At 45.2% G+C, this 17,848-nt stretch overlaps 1 protein-coding gene across 1 annotated transcript in view; it reads left to right on the top strand.

Annotated features, from left to right (window-relative positions):
- Positions 1-17,848, top strand: part of HMCN1 (hemicentin 1) — a 165,055-nt gene that overhangs the window by 100,765 nt on the left and 46,442 nt on the right. Inside the window, exons 43-54 of the mRNA XM_054285795.1 lie at positions 1,664-1,786; positions 3,547-3,708; positions 4,340-4,627; positions 5,054-5,221; positions 7,746-7,859; positions 10,293-10,379; positions 10,788-10,979; positions 11,715-11,888; positions 12,817-12,930; positions 15,004-15,149; positions 16,714-16,864; positions 17,547-17,750. Coding sequence (XP_054141770.1) covers positions 1,664-1,786; positions 3,547-3,708; positions 4,340-4,627; positions 5,054-5,221; positions 7,746-7,859; positions 10,293-10,379; positions 10,788-10,979; positions 11,715-11,888; positions 12,817-12,930; positions 15,004-15,149; positions 16,714-16,864; positions 17,547-17,750 — 1,923 coding nt within the window. The remainder of the gene's footprint in view (positions 1-1,663; positions 1,787-3,546; positions 3,709-4,339; positions 4,628-5,053; positions 5,222-7,745; positions 7,860-10,292; positions 10,380-10,787; positions 10,980-11,714; positions 11,889-12,816; positions 12,931-15,003; positions 15,150-16,713; positions 16,865-17,546; positions 17,751-17,848) is intronic.

The following is a 17,848-nucleotide window of genomic DNA, read 5'->3' as shown; positions in this document are numbered from 1 at the left end:
CTTTTATTCCGTTTAAAGTAACATGCCAACTTTCCACTTACTGAAATGTTGAAGCATTGAAAATTCAGATAAATAAAAGCTACCTTACAAACTTATTAGTGCTGCATCATAAAAACAGCTTGAATAGTTTTTTCTATGGCTCTATGATGAATATGGCTTAGGACATTATTTTAATAATTGCTTTTGAGGAGATTTTCTGCACCATCATTTTCTTCTCATGCTCAAACTGAAATGTGCCTGTTTTACTATTGTTAATCAATTTCTTACTTTGGAGTCACAAGACTAGAATTACATACGACAGTTTGTAACACTAAAATGACATTTTTCAGTTCAGTTTTCAAGTCTGACATTATTAAAAGATCCATTCATGGCATTTGAGTTAGAGGTGGATGTTGTAGTACCATGCCATTTTCCCATTCTGAAGCAAATACCATTTGCTGTGCAGGTCAGCCTCTGCTTGCCTCTTTTTCTCCCAGACTTTTGCACAGGACCTTTGCTGGAGGGATTTAGATTTGTTCCATTGTGCAGTAGGGCCTTTCCAGTAGGATTTGAATGGAGGAATAATTCTTTGCTAGTTAGCAGCTTTGATGGGATAAGCTTGATAGAAACCACAGGCTGCCTGTGAAAGCCATCTGTGGATAATTGTTTAGAATTATGGCTTTCATTTATGCCCCACATCCAAAGTCCTCCTTGCTATATTTTGACATTTTAAATCCAGGAAATGTATCCTTCAGAGGATCTGTGAGAGCTAAGTGTGGATCCAGGAGCCAGCCTGTGAGTTAAATGAAGAGAATAGCTCAGGCTTGTCCTGGCTGGAAGCAGGACAAATCAAGGGTAAAGCAGACAGTACCATAATGCCCTTGTTGTTTCAAACCCCACACATCTGGTTGCTGCTGGAGAGCTGGAGGTGTCAGAAGGAGAAACTGGATATTGTCACATGCATTAAAAAAGTGCTGCATAATTTGCTCACCTGGGAGGTTTTATTTGCCAGGTTCAACCTACATTCTCCTCTGCTTTTTCTTGGTCTCTACCTACTCTATTTTCATCTGATGAAAATGATTCCCTGGTTCCTAAGAGGCAATTAGCTCTTCCCTAGGGATTGAACCGAAGTTTTTTAAGACTGAGAATCAGAGTAAAACACTGGTCCCTTTTGTCTGCAGCTGGTTTAGAGTCACAGAGCTGTAAAGCAGAGTGATCCTTCTGTTGCAGGAGGGTGATCAGAGGGGTGGGATCCAAAGCTTTGGATGTGGCAACCAGCGTGCTGATGCAGGAAACATTCAAAGGAAAAATGTAGGCTGAATTTTAAAAGTCACTGATGATGATGATCTCTGTGGGTTTATTAGCTGAGGCCATGAATGAGGCAGGCTCTTAGAGCTGGAGTCACTTGACAAAGTTCCCCAAACCATCTTTGTTCAGTGAAGTCCATTAAAGGCAGCCCAAATTAAAGCCTGTGCATGCAGCAGCCCTTAGTGCCCAGAAGGATGGATGCAGTCATTCCCAAGTGTATTGTTCCCTACCCAGGGCCTGATTAGCATTGAGGAGACAATCCTTGTCATTGCTTCAGAGCTGAATGGGAGAGATTTGCATGAGGGTCACTTGGGGTTTACTGCTGGCTAATAAAGTATTGTTTCAAAGACTGCACTTATTTGGCTTTTCTTTGCAGTGTCACCAAGTATTTCTGGCTCAGATGACAGCTCTCAGCTGACAGTCAATGAAGGGAGCTTGATTAGCCTCATCTGTGAGTCCAGTGGCATCCCACCACCCAGCCTCACCTGGAAAAAGGATGGTGGGTAACTGCCAATTGTCTGTTTTATAAAGCAAATGGGATAATTCTGACCTTCTGGGTTTGCTTTTCATCTTGTGTATATTTTGGATGGTGTGTTCTGAGGAGTTCAAATGTGCAGATATATCTGCATAATCCTGGCATTAAGTAACGTGAGCTCCAGGAGTAGATTATTCCCTTCTGTCTATCTCACCTCTGCTTGGATTAGGTGTTTGTAAAGGTGCAAGAGAAGTGCAGCGCTGAGATTGCTCAAAAATGAACTGTGGAGCACTTAAAATGTTTGTTTACCATGGAGCAACAGGACAGCAGCACAGTGCCCCATGCCTGGAAGTGTTCCAGACCAGGGTAGATGTCTTCTGAGCAAGTGGAAGGTGTCTGGGCCCATGGCAGAGAGTTGGAATGAGATGATCTTTAAAGTCCCTTCCAACCCAAACCATTCTGGGATTGTAAGACTTGTTTGTGGATCCCAGATGTCAGGGCCAGGGTCACTGGGAGTCCCTTGGTGTGAAGTTGAGTTTCTGCCCTGTGATCCACTGCATAACATAGATTCTCTGAGCTGGTTTTAAATCTACAGCCATGGCATCCTGCCAAGCGGTGAAGATAGGTGTAGTTGTAGTCATTGCTTTGGGGATTCACCAAACCCTTTCTCTCCTATCTTGTTCAAGAGTAGTCTGCACATCTTGTGCTTTAGGGGTCAGTTACATTGCCAAACACCTCTTTAGGAGTTGGCAGACAAAGCCAGCTATTTTCAGCACCTTCTTTTAGCACTGCTGGAGAGGGAATACAGGACAAAATAAGATCATTTACTTTTCCCGTGTGGTAATTCTTGTGTTATTAATCAATCTTACTTATATTTTTGTTTTTCTAAGCAGAACAATTCAATATGGTATGTACTTGTTTTAATTAATTTTGGCTCATGGAAAGAGCAGGTTTTAATTACAGAACACTTTTTCCAATGCATAACATTTTCAGAGGAAGTTCTTTTTGAACCCTGTCTCTTGGAAGCTAGAAAGGCCTTGTATGACATGTAAATGCACTGCAAGGCTAATGTGTGTACACTTAATGGCAGGAAGGAGACTTAAACCTGCTATAAAGTCTAGAAAAGAAGTTAGAAAGGAAGAGTCTGTTTTTCAGCACGTTGACATTTGGTGCACTTTGTAGAGAGGACTGTAAAGGCACAAGAGGGAAACGAAGATTCAGCTTGTTAGAAGTATCCATGGCAGGTGCATTCCTTCTGTCAGGAAGTCTCCCTGCAGTTTGGAAAGATGAAAATGGGTAACCTGAGGTCTCCAAGACTGAAGAATCTGCTCAGAGAATGCAGTGGGAGTTTGCTGTCACGTTTCTGATGCAGATTTCCTGAGAAGAAGCCTGTGACACACAGCACATAGTGTGAAACCTAAACTATATATTTCTAAGCACTGCTGTGCTGGGTGAGACAATTGTACACTGAAAAATGAGTCACCTTTTACTGCAAGTGCTGGGCTGTCTGCTCAGTGGAGGTGTTCCAAACTCTGGATGGGTGTGAGTGAGAGTCAGTGTGCTTTAGCTCAGGGTATGCCATGAAATCAGTGGTTAATACAAAAAATCATCAGGATCTGCTTGTGCCAAGTTCCTGCTCTCTGGAAAAACTCTGACAGAGTACATCTAAAATAGGCAAATGTGCAACTCAGTCCTTTTGAATGAGCCAGTGGACTTCGCACCACATGACTTTGATTTGCTCCTGGCCACTTGTGTGGTTTTATGTGACAGAATGTGTCTTGCAGGCTCGCCTGTGGTGCCGGAGCCATCGGGAAGGGTGAGGGTGCTGTCTGGGGGCAGACAGCTCCAGGTTGCAGTTGCTGACAGATCTGATGCTGCATCTTACACCTGTATTGCTTCAAATGTGGCTGGGAGTGCCACCAAAAAATACAGCCTGCAAGTGTACAGTAAGTGCCAGGAAAACTCTGATCACGGTTTACCAGTTGGGCATTAATGTTATGGGAGTGTGAGCTGGGCAGTGATGTTGAGCTGCAGGCTCTCCAGAGATGGAGTGCTGACTGTAGGACTAGTAGAGGTAGTTCAAGGAGAGTGTTATGTCATTAAAATTTTGGAAATTTGGACCCATAGCTTGACCAAGACATTGCATATCCCTGTTGAAAGTGCACAATCCACTGATGTAACCCCTTTATTCTTGTCCCCAAGCTGCAGTAGTGATGACAACTGAATGAACTTAGATTTCTCTTAATTGCCTTAGACTTTACTATACTTTTGTTGGGACTAAAAGGACGTATTTTTAAACAGTCCTACAGAGAAGAAAATCTTCCAAAATCTGTAGGGATTGATAGTGTGGGGACAGTCTTTTTTAATTTAATTTTTTCTTTTGTTTGCATTTTAAAAATTGCCTGTAAGTTAACATTTTAAAAAACATTTTTACTTTATGCTGTGGGAGAGGGGGAAAGGAGCTGATTTGTTTTTTACTGCCTTCTGCTCTGGAAATTGACTCAGCAGCAGGTGAAGATGCTGAAGTGCGGCTCCCAGTTGACTCCTACACTGACTGTGTCCCTTGTTCTTCCGTAGCTCGACCAACTATATCCAACAGCGGTCCCCACCCGTCAGAGGTCGTTGTCACCCAGGGAAGTGAAATATCCCTGGAGTGTGAGGCTCAGGGCATTCCTGAGCCAGCAGTGACGTGGCTGAAGGACGGGCGGGCGCTGGGCAGTGGCAGTGGCAGGGAGGTGGCAGTGCTGGCCGGGGGCCGTGTCCTGCGGCTGCAGCGCGCCCGCGTGTCCGACACCGGCCGCTACGTCTGCGTGGCCACCAACGCCGCCGGGCTGGCCGACAGGAAATATGACCTCAGTGTCCACGGTGAGTGGGGCCACCTGGGGCACGTGGAGATTCACCACTGCGTGGCCAAGCCGTGGTGTGCAGCTCAGTGCACCTCCTGGATCTGCTGCAGGGCACGCAGCTCTAGTTGCACCGTTAGGAAAACCTCAAAGCCTAGTTTATAACTCCTGAGTAATTTAAAATTGTAGCCCTCTTTCTGTTAACATCTATCTGTCCCAAATTACTTCATCTTCCAAGATAACCAGGATATGGTACAATTTTACGTGATATTGGGGTGAGTGTCATGGTGGGAAATACTCTGTTATTGGAGAAAGAGTAATTAATGTTTAACCAAGACCACCCTGCTACTCACCCTCAGTAAACTAATATTTGGGTGACACTAATATTGTGAGCAAAATGAATTTGTATTTGCTCTGAAGTATGACTTTTGCTTATTCTTTGCTGTAGTTCCCCCAAGTATCGGTGGTTACCTGCAGCTGCCTGAAAACATCAGCACTGTGGAGAAGAATCCCATCTCCCTGGTTTGTGAAGCCTCAGGAATCCCCTTGCCTGCAATCACATGGCTCAAGAATGGATTGCCCATCACCTTGAACAGCTCAGTGCGAGTCCTCTCAGGTACAAAAGGTGGAGGGCATCTCACTTTGTCATGCCCAGAAATGCACTTCATTATCTCTCCTATTTATTTTTCTCCACCTCTTCCTCTTCACAGTTGTTTTACCATTTAAAGAGGAAAAATCTTTAAAAGAACAAATGACAAAAACCAAAACACATCTCTAATTTCTATGGGTCTGTATATGAAACCAAAGACAGCCTCAGAAATGAGTGCATGTAAAAGCATTTCTGGCTGTGTTGTTTCTTTGACCTTGGATTTGCCACTGGCAAGTAGAAATCTCATGACAATAACTTTTTATGAAGTTTTATGATAGCCACCATACAAAGCCTGCATCATGAACCTAAGAAAACAATCAGAAGGTAAAGAGGTGGAAGGTGTTTAAGAGCTCAGCTTCATTTGAAGCTGATAAGCTTCAGGGTATTTTAATCAGTGCAGCTTTTAATGTCACAGATAGTCCTGTCCTATGCTTTCCCATTTTTGCATATGGTGTGCGGAAAAAGGAGTGGGAGTGTGATTATTTCCCTGTATGAACCTGGCTCTGGGAGCTGCTCTGCATTCCCTTCTGTTTCAAGTTGCAATCAACAAAAATAACATCTTCTGGGCTTGATTGTTTCTGTCCTGTCTGTTGCTTTCTACACCCACACTAATCTCACCTCCCGGATCGAGAGTCAGGAAGGGAGAGACAAAAAGATGTTTATTGTCTGTGGATGTTGGCTGTGTGGGAGGGGAAACACGCCAGGGCTCAGGCCTTTGTTTTCCTCCAAACTTTGTGCTTCAGAAAGCTACATGTTGTGGTAGTGAACTGTAGCCAGCATGGCACTTGGAGCTTTATTTGTGCTTGTAAAGCTGTAAAAAACAACAGCAACAACAAAAATCCTCCTCTAATTTTGGATTTAAATACTTTGCCAAAGCAAGATTTTGGTTCTGTTAACTGAAAACATACTTGGCATTGTGGATAATTTCAGTGTGTGGACACACTGCTGGCAGCTTTTAGTCAGTTAATTAAGATCATGGAATCACAGAATATCCTGAGCTGGAAGGGACCCACAAGGACTATCCAGTCCAACTCCTGGCCCTGGACAGGACACCCCAATGACCCACCAAGTGCTTGAGAGCATTGTCCAGATACTGATGTTTGCTTTTGATGATCCTTCCTGCCTATCTTTTGGAAAAAGAAAAAAAAAATCCACTGTACCTCACCTGCTTCCCATGCAGCCTGTGCCTTAAACATACTTGCAAATCTTCCTTCTAAATGAACCTGTCTGTGCAAAGGTAACTTGACAACTACAGAGTCAAGAAGAATCTGTTCTTTCAAACCATTGCATGTAAACCACTGCTGTTGTCAGCTGTTACTCTTATTATTGATAGCACAATTAGTGCAAATGCTAGAAGGGAGAGGTGAAATTTTATTCCTTATCTATGAAAATACCTTAAGGGTATTTATATAACAAGGTATTTATAGAGATAAGCTTATTTTTATGTGTACATACATAATAATCACCGATGAGGCATTATTAATTTTCCTGAATATTCATCTAGAATCTCAGTACAGCAAAGCACTTTAGTGAGTGAAAACTCTGCTGAGGTCCTGTGTGCTATCCCAATTTCCTGCCTAGCAGTGTGTGTTACAAGCACAGTGTTCCTGCCATGTCCTAAGTGCCAATCTATGAATCCCGTGCAGTGAAGCAGGATGTGTGTGCCCTGCCCAGCCTGGGATGTAGGATGTGTGTGCCCTGCCCAGCCTGGGATGTAGGGTGTGTGTGCCCTGTCCAGCCCTGGGGTGGTGCTGGGTGGCAGAGCAGAGTGTGTGTGTGCCCTGTCCAGCCTGGGATGGTGCTGGGTGGCAGGGCAGGGTGTGTGTGTGCCCTGTCCAGCCCTGGGATGGTGCTGGCTGGCAGGGCAGGGTGTGTGTGCCCTGTCCAGCCCTGGGATGGTGCTGGCTGGCAGGGCAGGGTGTGTGTGCCCTGTCCAGCCCTGGGATGGTGCTGGCTGGCAGGGCAGGGTGTGTGTGCCCTGTCCAGCCCTGGGATGGTGCTGGCTGGCAGGGCAGGGTGTGTGTGCCCTGTCCAGCCCTGGGATGGTGCTGGCTGGCAGGGCAGGGTGTGTGTGTGCCCTGTCCAGCCCTGGGATGGTGCTGGGTGGCAGAGCAGGGTGTGTGTGTGCCCTGTCCAGCCTGGGATGGTGCTGGGTGGCAGAGCAGGGTGTGTGTGTGCCCTGTCCAGCCTGGGATGGTGCTGGGTGGCAGAGCAGGGTGTGTGTGCCCTGTCCAGCCCTGGGATGGTGCTGGGTGGCAGAGCAGGGTGTGTGTGTGCCCTGTCCAGCCCTGGGATGGTGCTGGCTGGCAGGGCAGGGTGTGTGTGTGCCCTGTCCAGCCTGGGATGGTGCTGGCTGGCAGGGCAGGGTGTGTGTGCCCTGTCCAGCCCTGGGATGGTGCTGGCTGGCAGAGCAGGGTGTGTGTGCCCTGTCCAGCCCTGGGATGGTGCTGGCTGGCAGAGCAGGACTCTGATGCTGTTTTGGCTGTCTCAGGGGGCCGGACACTGCGACTCAGCCCCGTGAGTGTGGCAGATGAGGGACATTACACCTGTGTGGTGACCAACGCTGCAGGAGAGGCCAGAAAGGACTTCCACCTCTCTGTCCTGGGTGAGTACCTGCTTGGGTTTGGGGCAGCACAAGAGAGGGGTTTATACAGTAAGGGGAGGGCATTCTCTATACTTTGCTGGTATTTTAAAAAATATTATGCCAAAACACACATCCTTGGGGGGAAAAAAATGAATTTGATGCCACAGACAGAAAATTGGGCTGTAAAGAGAAGCTTCTTCTGCATAGAATCATAGAAACCTGGAAGGGTTTAGGTTGGAAGGGACCTTAAAGCACATCTCATTCTAAACCTGCCCCACCCCCTCCCCATGAGCGCCACTACCCCAGGTTGCTCCAAGCCCTGCCCAGCCTGGCCTTGGGTACTTTCAGGCATGGCAACCTGTGCAACAACCTCCCCACCCTCACAGGGGAAAATTCCCTCCCAATATCCCATCTATCCCTGCCCTCTGGCAGTGGGAAGCTATTCCCCTTTGTCCTGTCCCTCCAGGTCCTTGTCCAAAGTCCCTCTCCAGCTCTCCTGGATCTTCTCCAGGGTCAGAAATCCCAGCTCCAGTACAGTGGAAACCTTTAGTCAGCAGAGCCTTTAGTATGACAAAGGATATAAACCAATGTGGTAGGGGGTGATCCTGCTGATGCACTTAGACCAGGAGTTGTCCAGCAGGCTCCTCAGATGCTATTTAGAACCATTAATGTATTGCTTAGTTTTGCAAATCAGTATTTTCTCCAGAAAACACTACTTTTTGGTTTAGTAACTTATTTTTATCAATAACTGTTAGATCTGGCACAGTGCAAGTTTTCTCTCAGCATTTCTGTGTAGAATTTTGTTCTCTGAGGTGTTAAGAATTTTGTTCTCTGTTTTTCCTTTCTCTGAGGTGCTGAGCACCTTCATCTTCCTTTGCCTCCAGCTGATTTGGGCATATTCAGCCAGTAAATGATAACTCCCATTCAAGTCAGTTCATGTTTATTTGATGAGCTCATGGAAGTGTAAGTGTGGTAGAATGGATGAGATGGATAAACACTGGAAACACTCATTGTCTGACTGTTTTCTTTGGAGGGTTTTAGTAGCAGGGTGTTCTTGAGGGTTCTGGGAATCTCTATTGCATAGGCTTTGTTTTCCTTGAAGAAAAATGCTCAGTGAAGCTGATTTCAAGTGGAAAATTCCATTATTCCATTGTTCAGTCTTCTCTTCCCTCCCCACAATAATTTGTCTTTCTAGAGGAAAGTTACTGGAATGGGTCTTGACAGTGGTGCAGAATCCTCACCAGTTGCTGTCAGTGGGAGCTGTACACAGACATGCCAGGGTTTTTCTGGGTTACTGTAGGGGGTGCAGCAGTCTGCAGGCAGAGCTTGGTGGAATAAGCACAATATTTATATATTTGAAAAGGGTTTGGTGTGGCTTTGCCATATTTTTGAAATTAAGATGTGTTGACGACTTACTGTATTATTTTGGAGTCAAAGCAATGAGTTGCTGTCTTTGTTTATGAATAGTAGTAACTTTTGGCCTGACTTAAGTGCTGAACTTTATGATTTTAAGTTTTGTTTTCCCCCATCTGTTTCCTTCACTCAAGTTTGAACCCTTCATTAATTATCAGAAATCTGATGTAACATTCTTGTCTCTGTTGACAATGAATTCTGCATATTTCCATGATTCTTACTTTTGTAAAACGTTTGCTTCCAGCAACAAGCTAGATCACAAACAAGCTGTTAAACATATTAAATATATTTTAATTCCTTTTTTCTTAGGTCTTCTATCTAGGCTGAAAGTTTGCACTTTGCAGGATTATAAAACACAAATCAGGCTCCTTACTCTGATGTTTTTGTTACAAAATTTCCTATATCTCCTGGAGACGGAGCTGCTTTCTAATTACTACAGGTCTCCTTTTCAGACTGTTGCACTCCATGCCTACTTTGACTTGTAGTGCCAATTTCTTTTGGCCTGATCTACAAATGCCTCTACCTTGAAAGAAACAATTGATCACAGCTTTTAACCAGCGCAGCTACTCCCCAGCATGCTCATGATCTGCCCTCCACATCCAAAAGCATAAGTTGACCAGGACAGTTGGGAAACATGTCAGCCACATCAGCCATACAGTTGGAGTTTCCTTGCCTTGGGTTGGCTGTTGGGGGGGCTGGGATAGGTATTTTAGGGATTTTATCTTTTACTTCCCTGGAAAAATGTAATTTGTCCCACAGCAAGGTGCCTTAGACCTGTGTAGTGTGTTCATTCCCATATGGAATTAGCTCTGTTTGCAGAGAACACTGATCAGCTGTGCCACAGCATCCATTTGTTGGGAATCTGTTGTATTGCTCTTCTTTTTTTATGGCAGTGACTGTATAACCAAACACAAACAATGGTAAATTTGTTCTCCTAGTCCTGTGTTCCTGGGCTCATCCCTCTTGGCAGCATCCTCAAGCAGCCTGTTGTATTTCGTTGTTGCTGAATCCATGCTGATGTTGTGTCCTTGCCTGTTGCAGTGCCTCCAGGGATTGTGGGGGAAAATGCACTTGAAGATGTGAAAGTGAAGGAGAAGCACGGAGTTACCCTGACATGTGAGGTGACAGGTAAATGAACAGGTTATGATTTACCTTTGCTCATCAAAGCCATGGTCAGATCACTACTGGTGCTGCACAGCCTGTTTTTAACAGGATTTCAGTTCAGTGGGATTTTTAAATCTTAGATTTAAAAGTGGTGCTTAGAGCAGGACTAAGCACTCCTTGTAAATATTGGATGAGATGAACCAAGGGGGATGTTGCTGTGATATTTCTTCTTCAAAGGCCTGTGGAATTTCAGACAAGGTATATATCACTTCAGAAGGTTCAAAGACTTCAGAATGCATTTTTCAGAACTTCCCTTCTTGAATGTACATGAAAAGCACACCTGAAACTGTATTTTCCTGTTTCTCAGAAATCTTGGTATATCCTAGAGGTTGCGCACCAACTCATGTTTGCCATTTTCCCAACTCCATCAAGGGAACCCTGTGCCACAGGTCATGTGGCTGAAGGATGGTCAGGCTCTGGCTGAGGCTGGAGATGCCAGGATCGTGTCCAGAGGGCGATCCCTGCAGATCTCCGAGGCGCAGCTCCTGGACACGGGGCGCTACACCTGCGTGGCATCCAACGCTGCTGGGGACAGGAGCAAAACCTACAGCCTCAACGTGCTTGGTGAGCAGCTGGGCTGCCTCTGCCGCAGGAGCAGGCAGCTCAGAAAGAGTCCTGTTGGAATTCTGTAGGGCTTTTTTGGCAGCAGTGCACAGGTTGCCTATCTGTGATTAGAGTTTTACATCTTAGTAATTGATAGATGATAGTGGTTTGATAGAAACACCAGTGCTGAGCTTTAGACAGCAGAGCTGGAACACAGGGAACCTTCACAGGATATTGTCCCTATGGAACGGGCAGGACAGCACTTTGGCTTATTGTGATTCAAGGAAGGAGCATCTGAAGAGCATTTCAGATTGTGATCTCTTCAGAAAAGCTGAAACCATCTGCACTCCTTTTTTTTTTTTTTTTTTTTTTTTTTTTTTCCATGAGGATTATTGCACAACGAAGTGCAAACAATGGTGAGTTTGTTTTCCACACCCTTGTTCCTAGGCTCATCCCTCCTTCCAGGATCATCAAGCAGCAGCTCTGCTCAAGGAGTGGTGGCTGGCTTCCTGGGGAGCTGTGCTTGACAAAGGCACGGGTGGGAGTGAATTCCACTGGTTTGGGATCATTGCTGACTTCAGGACAAAACATAAAACCTGCTGAGTGTTATCTGGGTCTGGGTTTTGGTGCTTCTTGTAGGACTGCCCCCCAGCTAGCTGAGGCTGCCGCCAGATTCCTGGACTGAACAGGGATCACAAAATAGGCTTTTCAGAGAGGGGCTTTCCTCCCTGTGGTTACTGATTTTGTTGTTTCCAGTGGCTCCAAGCATTGTGGGAGCAGACAGCCAAGGAAATGCAGAGGATATCACCGTTATCCTCAACAGCCCCACCTCACTGGTCTGTGAAGCTTATTCCTACCCCCCAGCCGCCATCACCTGGCTGAAAGATGGGAATCCCTTAGAGTCCAGCAGAAACATCCGCATTCTGCCAGGTAAACCCTGTTCTTATTGAGAAATAACACCTGATCCTTTTATTGTATGTTTTTCTGTTACAGACTTCTTTAAAAAAATCAAATTATATATTTCTATTAAGTGCAATGCACTGGCATAGGTTGCCCAGAGAAATTGTGGCTGCCCCATCCCTGGAAGTGTCCAAGGCCAGGCTGGATGGGGCTTGGAACAACCTGCGCTAGCGGAAGGTGCCCCTGCCCATGAATGGGCTTTAAGTTCCTTCCAGCCCATTTTCAGATTCTCTGTACTTCTCTAGCACTTCCCATTCCAATATTTTTAAGTACTTCACATTGACTGATTGTTTATTTGTGTTTTATTATGTATTTATTATTTTGTACCAACAAGCAAAATGATGGGAAAATTCATATGAGTTAATGATGAATATAAATGACTTGCAATTAAATGTGGAAATTAGATGGAGAGAGATACAAATTAATAAAGAGAATGAGGTGGGATTTTTCTAGGTTATTAGTAGTTTGCCATTTTTAGTCAGTAGAATAACTTTTCCCTGGTACCTGTGGAAGTGGAAAAGGGGAGCAAGCTTCAGAGGGAAGACTGGAGTATTGTAGATGTACAAGTACCTTACCTTGTTAACTGCAAGTGTTCAGAGAAAGAATGAGTCTTGGCTAAATATCTTCAAGAAATTCCCTGCACAAATTTCTTGACAAAATTTCTTAAGAAATTTCCCAAGAATCCATAAGCAACAGGAGTTGTGATCCACGGCACTGCCATGATGAATCATGCACTCATTTGTTACACATGGTAGTAAGCATAGTAAGCAGTCAGGTTTTCTGCTCTTCAAAGAGTAGATTTTGGACCAAAGGGTTGGAAATATGTTGCAGGAAGTATTTAAATAACTGGGAAGCAAGAGTCTGGCATGAATGCTGTTAAAGGTTGTGTCTTTGGCAGGTGGGCGGACCCTGCAGATCCTGAATGCCCAGCAGGACAGTGCTGGAAGATACACCTGCATCGCCACAAATGAGGCTGGGGAGACACTGAGGCACTATGAAGTGAAAGTCTACAGTATGGCAATGCTTTCAGTTTTTGAAATTCTAATTTTGCATTCTTCCATTTTCCCCATTGCAGTGTTATCTGTCCTGATGAATACAAGATTTCCTATTAATGGCTTTGCTGAGCAGACATCTGTATTATCTCTGGCGTTGCTGGTGGAAAGACACCAGAAAAGCTGATTGTTGCATCCTTTGCAATGCTGCAGTTGTGCTAAAAACCTTTATGTCACTCAGGGGAGGACATTTAAGAAACACTGAACTCCAGTTTCCTCTGAAATGCTTCTTTTGGAGCTGATTTTCAGGTCAGATGAGTGCAGCACAATGAGAGATGTGAGCAGAGAATCTCCTGAGCACAGAAACCTGTCGGATTTTCGGCTGTTTAGATGGTCTGGGAAGGCCCGAGGTGGCCTTGGGCAGCCCGCGCTCCAAAGGACGAGAAGGGACTTCAGATCTTTTCTCGGTCTCGGTGTTTATTAAATGCTTATCTAAAAGATTTTCTCTGGGCCTGACAGAGTTCTGCTCAGCAGTCAGCCATGGGCACACACTGCGAGCCCTCGGGGCGGTCACTTATCTTTATACTCGGAGTTACGTATACAATATTTATCATTTTCTTCCAATACCTTCTACTTTTATTAACTAGTGCACTTTTGGTAAGGACCAATCTCAAAGTGCCAACATCACCACAGAAGATGGAGGCCAAGAGGAAGAAGGAGAAGGGCATGCCCCAATTCCTCCATCTTACTTCTCTAGACCCCCCTGTACAGAAATCTTAAACCCTGTATCTCACACTCCAATTAACTTATCCTTTCACCATTCACCTCAGTGAAATCCTCCTATCCTCATACTGATGTCGTCTCTCGTGTGGGATCAAAGTCTAGCCACCAGACATTTCTGGCAGCATTCCAGGACTCCCGAGCCCCCCAGGGGTGGTCTTGGTCACCCTGCACCCCAGTCCTGAGAGGCTGAGATCCCACAGAAACCATTTTGGAAAAACAGGAGAGGGCCTCTAACATCTAATGGGACGCTTTATTGAGGAAGGCAAAACAGAAGGATATTATTTTAATATCCTTCCATAACATCTCATATGTGCAAGAGTTTTCCTATTTGAATCTTTCTGTCAGCACATTTTCCTTTGAGAATCTCTACCTACTCAATTTTAATGCACAAACTCTTCATTATAGGCTCCATCAAGCATGATTTTTAACTTTATTTAAATTTCCCAGTCTGATTTGGAATTGGTTTCTCCCTTACAGTACCCATACTGTTATTTAATTACACCAAGTCCTTAATAAGCCCCCTCTGGATTTGGAATAACGAGAAGGTGACAAATGAGTTCATTACTAATGCATGGCTATGTGGGAATGTAATGCCCTCCACCCCCAAATGCCATTGCAACTGCCAGTTGTTATTAGGATACTGTAAGTATTAGGGGAAAAATTAAAAATTCCCAGTGGAAAAGATGAGTTGAAAATTCTCTGAAAGCATTTTACATAATTTCAAAAATATTAAAGACCAAGCTGGGGGGCAGCTGAAGAATTTTGAAACATTCTATTTTCCTTCTGATTCAGAAAGAAGCAGGATTTTGCAACACTGGGATTTCAGTGGAAATGTTGAGTTTTGACTAGTTACCCTGAGTGTGGACTTGTGATCAAACACATGTTTCTGGGAATATTAGTTTCCATTAAAATGCTCCTTAATGACTACAATACCCTGAACTTGATAGAATTGAAGCCAGGCATGTAATAATGAAGTGCTGTAGTTAGGTAGGGCTGTAGTCAGGTTTGCTTGTTTAAAAACCAGCATGTTTAGAAGTGTTGAACCCAATTTTGTGTATTTTTGTACATAATAACTGTACTAAAAATAGCTGAAAATACATACGTATATATATATATATATAGATATAGATACATAGATATATAGATATATAGATATAGTAATCATTTGGCATTTGGCTATGGGCCAGAGGCAGTTTGTTGGGGGAATGCACTTGCTTTCCAGGAAGTTATGATCTTAGTTAATGTTGAAATGCTGCAGCAGTCGGTAAGCCATGACAGTCTCTCCCCTCTCTGCCTTTGTCTGTGTGCAGTTCCACCCACCATTGCCAAAGGGGATGTCTCAGGGACAGGGCTGTCCCCCAAGGAGGTGAAGATCAAAGTGAACCACAGCCTGACCCTGGAGTGTGAAGTTCATGCCATTCCTGCTGCTGCCATCAGCTGGTACAAGGATGGACAGGCCAGTCACAAACTCAATTCCTTCCTCTGAGGAGATGTGGGACAGGAACAGCTGTTGTTCCCTGTCCCTGGAAATAGCATCCATGCAGGGAGTCACTCTCACTCCCTGCTGCTGGCAGAAGCACTGCCCAGCAGTTTGGGGTGTTTGCTGGCAGCCAGACCTCTGCCAGTCAACATTCTGGCTTTTGCTGGGTGCCTGGCAGTGCCTGGGACACCAGGGCTGGAGTTTCCGGGCCTGGCACTGGCCTGTGCTGGGAGAGGGAGTGCCCTTCTTGGCAGGAGCATCCCATGGTGTGACCACAGGGCTGTGGCTGTTGTGTAAAGCCCCCAAAGGCCCTGTTATTTACAGATGGTTCTCTCAAGTGCTGCCCTTGCAGAAGTTGCAGAGCCTCCCCCTTGGTCCTGGCAGAGCTCACAAAGCCACAAGAGCATCTGGCTGCTCCGGGGGGGTTGAGGCACAAGTCCTGCCACACACAGCGCTCCATGGATCTGTCTGGGGAGCTGGGAAAGGCAGGGCCACGGGGACACACTGAAATACAGCACAGGGGGTGAATTAAAAAGGAACTGTGCTGCTCTTCTGTAAGAAAGGAGAGTGTAATCTTTTACTTGAGCTATTCTTGGTAGGGCACTCATTGTGGAACAGCTCTTCCTGGATTTAATGAGCATGTGGGAGTAACGTGGATCATCACCCACTGGCTGTTTCAGGTGTCCCCTGCTGTTCTGGGAGTCCTGGCTGTATTGCCAAAGAACAACTCAATTTGGGGAGTTAAGAGGTTCCCAAAGGCAGTGACTCTGCACACCTGACGGCCACTGGCACAGCAGCTCCTCCTCCTTAGGCTGCCCTGGGTGAAAGGCTCTCAATCCTGTCCATGGACTGAATGAATTCTTTCCTGCAGGACTGGAGTCCAGTGCTGACTCCCTAATCATGGAAGCATGGGGTCATGGCATGATTTGGGTTGGAAGGGACCTCAAAGCCCATCCAGTTCCACCCCTGCGATGGGCAGGGACACCTCCCACTAGACCAGGCTGCTGATGTAGATGAGCACATGTAATGAATGTATTCTGGACACACAGGCTGTGTCACTGCAGCCTCTGCTGTCACCTGTGGGCCACATTTGGGCACAGGAATATCTAACCCTGTGTCTCTCTGTGCTGTTGCTTTGTCCATTCTGTGTTCAAACCCTGTCCTTGCTGGCAGCGGATCTGTAGGATGGGTTAGATCCATTTGTTCACCTCACAGAAAGCTGGGAATTTTCCAGGTATTGGAAGCTTGGCCAGTGAGTCAGGGATTGGATCCAATGCCACAAAAGCACTGGCCTGATGGGGATGGCATTGCTCGTCTCAGCAGCATACTAGGGCTAGGAGTGATGGAAAATCACATCCTTGAGGAGACCAGCCACCACGAGTGGAAGGATGAAGATGCAGAGTTTCTGACAACCATGAAAAGAAAGTTGTCTCCAGGAACTTGGAGCTTGATTGAGTTTACTCATATCACCGCCACAAATGTGGCTATTTCTGGTGTGTTCTTTGCTGAGTATTAATTGTCATTTGAATTGACATTGCAGCCACTGCAGGCAGATGAGCATGTGCTGATCCAGGGCAGTGGCCACACCCTGCACATCAAGGAGGCCCAGGTGTCAGACACGGGGCGCTACACTTGTCTGGCCTCCAACATTGCTGGGGAGGATGAGCTGGAATTTGATGTAAATATTCAAGGTAAAAGGGTAATAAAAATCTCCTGTTAGCCTGCTTTTTTAGTGTTCTGGGATGTTGGAATTAATAATTTTAGGTCCTTTACCCTTGCATGGTCAAACCCAATGCTTTTGTGTTTTTAGGGATATTTTGCTAATTGCTGACATGTAGTTGATTATTCTTTTTTAAGTTGTGTTTGTGAAATCAGTGCAAGGACATAGGAACTCTGATCTTCCTCTAAATGCCATGAAAAATTTTCATTTGTTTTGAACTAAGACATACTTTACTTTTCTGTTTCAAGTAGTATTTAGAGGCCCCAGACATAAGCATCCTATTGGCCTACTGTGTGTAAATACAAGGAAACAATCATGAATAATTTCTGAAAATTTAGACTAAATGAGAGCTTGAGTGAAACCAGATACCACATTGTTTAAGTATTTTTGTTGATGAATACCCTCTGTGTTTGTTACCAGGTCATCTTACACTGTTATTTATTACTCTTCAAAAAATACTTAGTAAATTGCTCAATTGTTTCTTCTAGAAGAACTAGAGTTTTCCTGGGTAACTTAATGTGGGGGAGGGTTTTATTTAATACACTTAATTTTTATTGCTGCTATTGAACATTACAATACCTTCTTATTTCTTTACTTCAAAATGAGCTACTTCTACTGCAAAATGCTAACATTATTCCTCTTCTTTGTTGTAGTTCCTCCTAGCTTCCAAAAGTCTTACAGGGAATGGGAAGCTGGGAACATGGTGGATGCAGAAAGAGGTGGAGAAAGTAAAGATGTGATTGTCAACAACCCCCTCTCACTGTACTGTGAGACCAATGCTGTTCCTCCCCCTGTGCTCACGTGGTTTAAGGATGGGCATCCCCTGAGCTCCAGTGACAGAGTGCTCATCCTGCCAGGTGGGTGTCCAGCTGGCACTCGCTGGCCCTGCACTGAGCTGATCAGAGGGATGGAGCCCCTCTCTTGTGGGGAAAGGCTGGGAATGCTGGGATTGTTC

Source organism: Melozone crissalis, unplaced genomic scaffold, assembly GCF_028551555.1.
Source record: "Melozone crissalis strain CALT ecotype California unplaced genomic scaffold, PUWL_Pcris_2 ptg000045l_1, whole genome shotgun sequence".
In the NCBI taxonomy this organism is placed as follows: domain Eukaryota; kingdom Metazoa; phylum Chordata; class Aves; order Passeriformes; family Passerellidae; genus Melozone; species Melozone crissalis.
The sequence above is the reverse complement of the archived record's forward strand: the minus strand, read 5'-3'. Positions and strand labels throughout refer to the sequence as shown.